General features: G+C 40.5%; 2 protein-coding genes across 2 annotated transcripts; both read left to right on the top strand.

The window, feature by feature from the left end:
• Nucleotides 1-215: 215 nt before the first annotated feature.
• LOC136436804 (transmembrane protein 144-like) lies at nucleotides 216-6,014 on the top strand. Its single transcript, XM_066431132.1, has 10 exons — nucleotides 216-320; nucleotides 2,164-2,375; nucleotides 2,957-3,080; nucleotides 3,184-3,367; nucleotides 3,728-3,818; nucleotides 4,030-4,130; nucleotides 4,404-4,501; nucleotides 4,819-5,036; nucleotides 5,533-5,586; nucleotides 5,901-6,014. The coding sequence occupies exons 1-10, from the start codon at nucleotides 239-241 to the stop codon at nucleotides 5,979-5,981; spliced, it is 1,245 nt and encodes a 414-aa protein (XP_066287229.1). The 5' UTR covers nucleotides 216-238; the 3' UTR covers nucleotides 5,982-6,014.
• A 182-nt stretch (nucleotides 6,015-6,196) lies between these two features.
• LOC136437259 (transmembrane protein 144-like) lies at nucleotides 6,197-10,139 on the top strand. The gene is made up of 10 exons (XM_066431740.1): nucleotides 6,197-6,221; nucleotides 6,843-7,052; nucleotides 7,458-7,580; nucleotides 7,747-7,927; nucleotides 8,155-8,242; nucleotides 8,519-8,613; nucleotides 8,735-8,832; nucleotides 9,043-9,260; nucleotides 9,676-9,729; nucleotides 9,935-10,139. Exons 1-10 carry the CDS (start codon nucleotides 6,197-6,199, stop codon nucleotides 10,013-10,015), a joined length of 1,173 nt encoding a protein of 390 aa, XP_066287837.1. The 3' UTR covers nucleotides 10,016-10,139.
• The last annotated feature ends 30 nt before the right edge of the window (nucleotides 10,140-10,169 follow it).

The following is a 10,169-nucleotide window of genomic DNA, read 5'->3' as shown; positions in this document are numbered from 1 at the left end:
TATTCGTAAGTGTGAGTGTAAGTACTGAGAAGAGTTCTTTTTTTAAAACGCCAGGACTTTTAGATATACTAGAGTTACCAACCAAAGATTGCAGTGTTAAAAATATCGGTTATTCTATAAAAGGCGGCCATACCGATTGAACAACACAGATACCAGTAGTTACAGGTGCTTAACAAATATTTGGGTCGTAAGCCAAAGGGCAAATACTAGTTAAACATTCATACCTTCATATGTCACGATGGCTGTGTACCGTAGGCTAACTGCCTTCTGCGTGTTCTTCATCGTTTGTGCATTTACCGCTTGTGATTGCACTGAAAACGGTAAGTATGGCTTGTTTACAACGTCTGTATAAAGAGCATTTAACGTTGCAAAAATGTGTGCAAACTAGACTGGCCGTCATTTGCTTTAAGAGCAAATTCAGCATGTTTCGCCCATACTCCTCATGCAAGAAGTGGGCTGTCCCAAAATAAGTCCTGGGCAAATCCAAGTTTATGCATAATTTATGCAAATGAGCATAAGTTATGTCCAGGTGCTTTCACCTTTCCTACATGTACCTACATGTTCAAGATGACATCCGCAGCTTTTACAGTAAGGGGAATACAACATCAGGCATAAATTATGCAAATGAGGTCCTCATTAGCATATGTCATGGCCAGGCGTGTGCACCTTTCCTAAAGGTACGTACATCTGAAATATGACATCTGCAGCTTGTACGGTAAGGGAAATACAAGTTTCTGCATGAATTATGCAAATGAGGTCCTCATTAGCATAATTTTTGGCCAGGTGCATTCACCTTTCGTAACGGTACCTACATCTTAAAGATGACATCCGCAGCTTTCACGGTAAGGGAAATACAAGTTTATGCAAGAATTATGCAAATGAGGTCCTCATTAGCATAATTCATGGCCAGGTGTGATCACCTTTGCTAACGGTACGTACATCTCAAATCTGACATCTGCAGCTTTTCCGGTAAGGGAATTACAAGTTTACGCAGAAATCATGCAAATGAGGTCCTCATTGGCATAATTTATGGCCAGGTGTGTTCGCCTTTCCTAAAGGTACCTTCATCTGAAAGATGACATCCGCAGCTTTTACGGTAAGGGACATACAACTTTATGCATACATGATGCAAATTAGGTCCTCATTAGCATAATTTATTGTCAGGTGTATTCACCGTTCCTATAGGTACCTACATCTGAAATATAACATCCGTACCATGTAACATAAGGTACATATAACTTTCTGTAATACCATTAGTACAGGTACCCCCTGACATCTGCTTGGTTTTAACTCCCAGACAGGGGATTAGTGTAGGAGGGCTTATGTTACAAGATGACCTAGTTGTGAGAAAATAACCAAAAATTCCATCAAAAAATTGCAAAATAAATCATTTTGAAGTAGTGTATACCAAAGAAAATAATGGGGTCCTTTGGGTAAATATCCAATGCACAACTAAACCAAATTTCAGGTCCTTAGGTTTGAACACCACGGCACTGGAGGCCATAATGTGCGACTTTTGTCGGAAAATGACCAAAAAACCTCGATAAAATCATTTTAAAAACTTATATCAACAAATTTTCAAAAGGGTCTAGGGGTATACACGTAGTCTACCTCCATACCAAATTTCAGCTAATTTGGTCGACGGACGACAGAGAAGAAGCGATTTGAAGATTTGACAGGAGAAGAAGAAGGAGAAGAAGAAGAAACCTGACAAAAACAATATGTTTCGTTGGCGAAACATAATAATGTTGGAACTGTGGGCAAATTGAGCTGAAAGCGCGCGTCAGTCCATGGCTTCTGGACTTTGATCATAATATCTTAAGTGTTGTTCAAAGTAAAAATAATCAGTGCATATCAAAACTAAGTTTACAGAATACTCCGGCATTAACTTTGATGACACTCGGGAAAATGTTGATTATCTTAAATACATGCATATGGTTGAAGCAAAACATGACAGAAAGACAGATGACATTATGCTCCCACAATTCTTTATTGACCATCGTAAGTGAATCAGAATTCATCCATAGTGTTCTGAAATGTCATACTATTTTCACTAATGTGTAGGATATTTACTTTCGACTTTCTTCATTACTTATGAGATAGCCAGGTAGCCCTTAAGTAGAAATTTTCTATAACAATATTTGTGTGAATAACTTTCCACAGACGACAGTATGATAGATACAGCGACATCGCATCCAAACGTGACCTCCACAATAGTCCCACTGGTAACGCTCCAGCCCAGTAACTCTACCAAGGACGAAGCGTACATAGGGTTCATAGCAGCCACCGTCGCCTGTGTGTTCTTCGGGACCAACCTGGTACCCGTGAAGAGAATAGATACGGGTGATGGTAAGAGTTTTTGTCACTTATTTACCGTTCAGTATGTAAATTTATTTTCAGAAATCGACAGAATGTATACTATTTCAAAATAGAATAAAAAGATCAAAATTTGTGGAAGCAAAAACGCTACTTTGTTTATCCTAACCAATGTCTAATATGGGAGTCTGTCATTGCAGTAATGATTGCCTTTCTCTATTTGCAGGCATGTTCTTCCTAGCCTGAGTACCAACCTCCGTAGTGACCGCTGGCTCAAAAGAATTCGCTTGCTAACCACGGAGTCTGACCCTGCGCGTATCCGTAACGGCTGTTAGTCAGATATTCGTTCCGATTTTGAACGAGCTCGCTGATTGGCCCCATTCGTCTAAGCCCCTCCCCATGCCACACTGTTCTTCGTAACGGGTAGGTTCTAAGAACTGTTGCCATGGCGATTCTTTCAAAACTGGACCCGAACAGGGCAATAGAGACACCTTGGAACGAAAAATGGCACCGAATGCAGCTCGAATTCCCCTCATTACGTGATAATGAGACAGCCGTTACGGATACGCGCAGGGTCAGACTCCGTGGTTAGCAAGCGAATTCTTTTGAGCCAGCGGTCACTACGGAGGTTGGTACTCAGGCTATGTTCTTCCAGTGGGTGTTCTGTTCGGCAGTCTGGTGTGTAGGTCTGGTGGTGAACGTCATTCAGGGTTACCCCAAGTTTTATCCTATCTCTATGCTGGGAGGATTTATATGGTGTACAGGTAAAAATAAATATTCCACACTCTAGGACACTCATGAACTCTCTTTTGCAACTGCAATGGAATACAAGATTGTTAAATCCATGTGCTCTTTTCACGTCTTTAGGAAATGTAGTCGTGGTACCAGTCCTGAAGACGATAGGACTGGGTATGGGCATGTTGTTCTGGGGTTCTGCCAACCTTCTGACGGGCTGGTTCAGCGGGAGGTTCGGCTGGTTCGGACTGAGACCCCAGGACAGGTTCACCCGGCCGGCGCTGGACTATGTCGGGGTGGCGTTAGGTTTTCTCAGGTGAGGACTATAGTCCATGGGCCAAACAGGTTTGTGGTACCACAGAGAAGGACAAGTGCTACCATGGATTTTTTCGTATCTGCAGTAGCCAAAGTTTATTCTAAGCAATGATAACTAACTTCCATGAGCAGCTTTCCTACTGTAATCACGTGACCAAGTGACGTCATCCAAATTGAGGAGAAATAGTAGTGATGAGGTTGTAGGCTCTCATGGCCTTGTGGATTGGAAAGAGCACGCCCTGTCCATAAGTGCTTTCTATGTAAAAGGTATCCAAATTAGCACACGGTTTAGTCCAAGTGAGTTGCGGTGCGGACAATACATCTGGTGCAACACTGATTTTTCCTCTCTTCACTTTAATAGACTCGTCCTGTTTTCATTTGTGAAAAGTGACGTAATGGACAGACCGATGGTGACGGAGCGCTCCCCACTACTGTCAGGGGAAACAACAGAGGTGTTGCATGTTACATTGTCTGATTTTAAATGGATAAATCAATTTTAACTTTTCGTCAAAATGCTTACCTAGTATCATTAAAACCATTAAGTTCAAATTGGCAAATATAGTACATTTTCATGATGTATCTACTATTAGCGAATAGACCAGTTTGTCTTCAAAATGATGAAGTTTGTGTCAAGGAACATGTGTTTTTCCCACGTTCTACCAGGGCACTATTAACACCAAATATGAAAGGGACACCACCTTTGCACGTGAAGAGTCGGATCACTCTTGGGTAGACAACCTTTCTCCTGTGCAGAAACGAATACTGTAAGTTTTGTGATACAGTCCCTAAACATCATGTATTAAGTGTACTAATCGATAGACTATACTACCGGAGTGGTAAATATTTTCTTGTTCTGTCATTGAGCATTTATTTGCACGTAACGTTATATCATGTTCTACCACCTCTCTTTATAATTGCTAATTGTTGATATTATGTAATGTAGTAACTATATAAATACCTGATTAGTTGATCATAGTAAGCATGTGCACATTCAATATACTGTAGTATTAGATATACACTGTTTCTTATTACTACAGGGGCATCTTAATGGCATTATTTGCTGGCTGCATGTACGGTCTTAATTTTGCACCGGTCCTTTACGCACAACAGCACTACGATGGAGCCACTGATAATGGTACGGCCTTGTCTCGTGTAGTGTTGCATTGTGTAATGTTATGTTGCGTCGCACTATTAGGATAAATGAATTAATGAAGACCTTTATTGTGCACATATACCGACTGGGTTAAGTACAGGCCACAACAAAAAAATAGTACACAAATACATCAAACATTATATATATTGTGTAATGCAATCTGTGTTCTTCAATGACTCAATATCATTGCAGGAATGTTAGACAATTAAATATTGCCGGAAATTTTAAATTGATGGAGTGATTACTGTATCTTTTTGTAGATTATGTGACGTTTACTCTGACTCTCCCTTCATTTGCAGGGCTGGACTATGTTTTTGCCCACTATAGCGGTATCTATGCTACATCTACTCTGTATTTCATCCTGTACGCCATGTACATGAAGAACAAACCTAAAGTGTTCCCCAGAGCCATTCTCCCTACACTTCTCTCTGGAGCCATGTGGGGGGTCGCGCAGACGGCCTGGTTTGTGGCCAATCAGAGGCTACAAGAGAGCATCAGTTTCCCCATTATTACAACGGTATCTTCTTCCTTTTTAACATCTTTTAAAAATAATTCGTTCAATTCTTTATTAAAAAGTGTGACAATCATACAGTCAAATGCAAATACAGTTAAGGAGAGTAGATCACATCAATTTAACATAATTAAAATGCTAACAATGTAACAAAGTACGCAACAAGATCAATGAAATCATACAATACAGATAAAACAATCAAAGCAGATGTACAGTAAGTAGAATAATACAACGTTGGAAGGAGCAAATGCTTAACATCTATAGTATTTGCTCCCTCCAACGTTGCATTATTCTACTATATGGGGTAATATGGTAATTCAAGTCAGTCGGTATATTCTTTGTTTACAACCGTCATCATGCGAAAAAGCACACGTCTTCTTACACTGCCGATCGTGTCTTTTTGTATTACAATTTTGATATTGCTTTAACGCGGTTTTTTCATGTGACATCTTTCATAGATTGTACGTTTTATCATTAAACGCATTGTCTATATACTTTTCAGGGCCCAACTCTTATCGGGGCGTTGTGGAGTGTTTTATACTTCCGAGAAATTAAGGTTAGCCTTTAAAGATATCTGCTATCTTTGGTATCCGTAAGAAGTACAGGCTGCGAGAGCAGTCAATCATTCATTGAATACATTGCTATATTCTATCATATCATATCATAACGTAATTAATTTTTCTTTCAGCCATTTTGATGCATTAGACGACTTATGCGCATAGCATCTGTTCCTCAGCAAAAGACAAACGACATCATGTCAATGGGATCCTGATCATTTATCACTTCAATGAACATTGGCTATTATTATAATTTTGAATTGTACTTGTATAGCGTTGGTTCTTATATTATCCCCCCTCCTCTTGTTCTCAGGGCACAAGGAATTTACTAGTACTAGTGGTGGCAATGGTTGTGACAATCACCGGTGCTGTGCTGACTGGACTATCTTACTAAGACATGGCAATGAGCAATGGCAGTATTGCGCACAGTTTCCATAATGGTTAAAGGTATCGAGGTGTGGAATGAGCAACTGGACTGACGAGCCAAGCAATACACATACAAAATGAAGCGTAATAAAGAAACTTCTTTAGGATTTTGCCTCATAGTAATATTGAATTGTGTCTGTTAGATTTTTACCGATAAAGGAAGGGCTCAGGACAATGTAGTATATGGGTAACACGGAGAAAGAGAGAGGTACGCTTTTAAGCAAGTCACAGATCAGGCCGTAACTCGATAAATATTACCATATTATCATAGCTTTCATGGACGTGATATGAACATGTATAAACCTCGACATTTTATTCATATGAACTATAATTCTAAAGACCCGTTCTGAGTGCTGCTGACCTCTATTAATCAGTAACACTTCTACAGACAACTATCACCTCTTTTAGCCTTTAACCCTACATGTAAATACAAACATGGGCGGTCACGAGTGGCGCTTTGTTTTTAGTCTCGCTCTGTGTGGATATCTCTGCATTTTCGTCCTTCCAACGACTTGTCATGGCAAAGAAAGTAAGTGTGCTTGCTTAGATAGCTCCAGATGTAGTTTGTTTCGCTAAAAATAGAATTGTCATTAATACAACATCATCAAGTACCGATTCTTGCACAAGACTGTTGGAACTTGGACTTTGCTCATCATCGATGATCGTCCACTTGTCCGTTTGCGCAGCGGGTCATGGGAACAGTTACACGCAAGTAATAAAACACATAAACAATGACTAGTCACAACTTTATTTCTCGGACTTATTTGGCTCATAAAAAAGACCACAATGTTTTGCTCATGGGATCTCCTGAAATGTTTTTTTCGTACAGATGGAAACTCTCAGAATGTCCCGTTACACTTACTACCGTCACTTGGAAATGCTACTACGGCCACCCCAGACAGTACCTTCACCGCTGCTTACATAGAGTCAAGTAACTCCACCAAAGACGAGGCCTACATCGGGTTCATTGCAGCAGCCGTGTCGTGTGTGTTCTTTGGGACCACTCTGGTGCCCGTGAAGAGGGTGGAGACGGGAGATGGTAAGACTGCCAGAAATAACATCACCGGTGCCTCTGTCTTTAACCCTCCAAGTAGAGGTTCGGCAAAAGCTTGTTTTTGACGTCTTTTTAGGCGTTTGCATAGGGCTTTCTATTTCGTCAGGTTTTCATTCTGTCAGCAAGTGAGTAGGTTTATAGGACATTGATGCTTGCGTCTTTGGGGAGAGGTTTGGCTGGTTGACAAAAATAAAACCTGACAAAACAAATCTCGATAGAAACTAATAAAAAGACGTCAAAAATAAGTCAGAGCAGAACCTCTGCTTGAAGGGTACCTGGTACCTCTATGTCATTCGAAAGTACTTCTTCCTTTCAAATTAAGATATCGGAGGCGTTTCTTCAATTAGAACCCGTGTTTTTTTGCTGATACCTTTCTTTCCCCGAATGCAGGCATGTTCTTCCAGTGGGTGTTCTGCTCAGCTGTTTGGTGTGTTGGTCTAGTGGTGAACGTTATTCAGGGCTTCCCCAAGTTCTACGCCATCTCAATGATTGGAGGAGCTCTGTGGTGTACAGGTATACCATATGGATTAATGTATTTGTTCTCGTTTAAGTTGCTTCTTACTATTGAAAAATATACAGCACACCGATATTCATCATGGTTGATATGCTGGAGAAATAGACAGATGCTCTTTTGCAACGGTTATTTTGCTGGTGACTTACCAGTGCTATTTGTGTCCAGGCAATGCAGTCGTTGTGCCGATCCTGAAGACGATAGGGCTGGGGATGGGCATGCTGTTCTGGGCTTCTACCAACCTGCTGATGGGCTGGTTCAGCGGGAGGTTCGGCTGGTTCGGGATGCGGCCGGACAAGTTAACCAGGCCTGCCTTAGACTATGCCGGGGTGGCTCTGGGCATTGTCAGGTAAGAAAAATGACTTAGTTACAAAACGCTACAATCAACTACATTGCCATTTGAATCATACGTCTTTTGTATGTGTAACTGCCAAGAAACCCACATCTTTCCTGATGATCAAACATTCAATTCGAAGCCCCTTTTCTACACATCATTATAGATATATAGCCAAACTTGTCATGAAGGTAGATGGAGAAAACACGTGCTGTAATCACTTCTTTTTACCTGTCTTTTAGGACGATAATACTGTCCTTTGTGAAAAGTGACGTCATGGACAAGCCTGAAACTGATCACGAGCCACTGCTGGAAGAAGACAGAATACGTGTAATTCCATTAATATCATCGTATTTGACCAAAGAAAGAGAGAGTTAACAAATACACCTGAACAAGTAGATAGATTGTGGTAATGAAACGTTAAAGAGAATTTCCCGGCACACTGCACCACAAGTGGTCGAACATTATTTGCCAATGTCATTTATTGATATGGATGATTTTACCATGCAGTAGGGAATGTTGTTGTAGACGTTTGTCGTTACATGTGTGACATAACATATACTTGACCTGAATTAAAAAAAAAACTGTTACGTCTGTAATGACCAGGGAGTCGTCAACAGTCCACGTGAGAGGGTCCCCCCGTCAGAATCTGATGACTACTCCTGGGTGGACAAACTTTCTCCTGTGAAAAAAAGAATCACGTAAGTGTATACGTAGCTGACGTAAAATGGAAAGTACTTACTTTAGGAATTTATGGTTATGTTCATACATTGACCTGAGGTGTATTAAGAACCTTGTGTGTCTTATTATCTTTTCCCGCAGGGGAATCACACTGGCGATGTTTTCTGGCTGCATGTACGGTCTTAATTTTGTACCGGTTATTTACGCACAGCAACACTACGAAGGAGCCACAGACAATGGTAACGTTTACCTTTTTTAATTTAAAACCAATAATACTGTTATAACTTGTAAATACTTTATAGAAGGATTCTACAACTTCTTAGATTACTATATTTTGATTGAATAAATCAATATGTAAACATATTCTACACATGGCATTATGAAACAAATGTCCGATTGATGTGTACGGTTTCGTTTTAGTCAATCATGTCTTCTGTGTTGTATTTCAGGTCTAGATTATGTTTTCGCTCACTTCAGTGGTATCTACGCGACATCTACGCTATACTTCATACTATACTGCATGTACACGAGAAACAAGCCTGCGGTTTTCCCGCGAGCCATTCTACCGGCCCTACTGTCGGGGACCATGAGGGCCGTAGCTCAGGCTGCCTGGTTCGTGGCCAATCAGAGGCTACAGGAGAGCGTCAGTTTCCCCATCATCACTACGGTAACTAGCCGCTGCTTGTATGAAACTTCGGGCTCAAGATACAGGTTATATGTTGAGTCAGGGACCTACTTGAGTTTGAGGTCCTTTTCCAATTTGTCCTGACAATAACCTCAAATAAAGTACGCACTATGGCTTTAGCAATGATTTGTGGTGTCTTTTGTTTTTGTTTAAAAAGTGCGTACTTTATTCGAGATAATACGGAAATTTTCGTGGTCCTGGTGGACAAGGGGAGCTAATAAACGTACTATGTGGCTCTTTTGAACCTCTTGTATATGGTGTACAGAAGAGGGACGAAATGTTGCTTTGGTTCGTTTAAAGCAAGATCATGGTTGACATTACGTCTGTGGTTACGACGTATTTGAATAATTGAAAGGAGTAAAAACAAATTTACATGCGCGCATCTTTCCGTTTGTAGGGCCCAAGCCTCGTTGGGACATTGTGGAGTGTTTTCTACTTTCGAGAAATCAAAGTAGGTTTATACCTAGTATATTATGCCATCTGAAATTTTCTTATATTCTGTTCGATACACTTTTTTGCTCGTTCCTTAAGACCGACACTTCTCTGGGAGGGCACCAGTCTTCCATAATGAGTTGATGTTGTTAGGCCTTGTCATTCTCAAACTGATTGACAGCTGTAAACGTAGTGTACTCATGATTTCAACTCCTCTTTTACAGGGCACCAGAAATGCAGTAATCCTGGTAGCAGTGTTTGCTGTGACAATTACCGGGGCTCTGCTGACAAGTTTCTCGTTTTGATATAGCGACTAATGAACAGTGGATCAAAAATACCTAAGCTCTTTTCCTCAAAAAAGCCTATCTATACCTATAAGTCAATTTACTGACAAATGTAACCAACCGTTAATAAAATTCTACAAGTGTCCATGCATCTGAGTTATCATGTATAGTTAGG

The sequence above is a fragment of the Branchiostoma lanceolatum genome, chromosome 6 (assembly GCF_035083965.1).
Source record: "Branchiostoma lanceolatum isolate klBraLanc5 chromosome 6, klBraLanc5.hap2, whole genome shotgun sequence".
In the NCBI taxonomy this organism is placed as follows: Eukaryota; Metazoa; Chordata; class Leptocardii; order Amphioxiformes; family Branchiostomatidae; genus Branchiostoma; species Branchiostoma lanceolatum.
This window is presented reverse-complemented; position numbering and strand designations above follow the sequence as displayed.

Coding starts and splice junctions, on each gene's coding strand:
- LOC136436804 (XM_066431132.1), top strand. CDS start 239: ATGGCTGTGTACCGTAGGCTAACTGCCTTCTGCGTGTTCTTCATCGTT. Junction 2,376..2,956: donor GTTTTTGTCACTTATTTACC/GTTCAGTATGTA, acceptor GTTGGTACTCAG/GCTATGTTCTTCCAGTGGGT. Junction 3,081..3,183: donor AGGATTTATATGGTGTACAG/GTAAAAATAAAT, acceptor TCACGTCTTTAG/GAAATGTAGTCGTGGTACCA.
- LOC136437259 (XM_066431740.1), top strand. CDS start 6,197: ATGGGTAACACGGAGAAAGAGAGAG. Junction 8,614..8,734: donor CCTGTGAAAAAAAGAATCAC/GTAAGTGTATAC, acceptor CTTTTCCCGCAG/GGGAATCACACTGGCGATGT. Junction 8,833..9,042: donor CGAAGGAGCCACAGACAATG/GTAACGTTTACC, acceptor GTTGTATTTCAG/GTCTAGATTATGTTTTCGCT.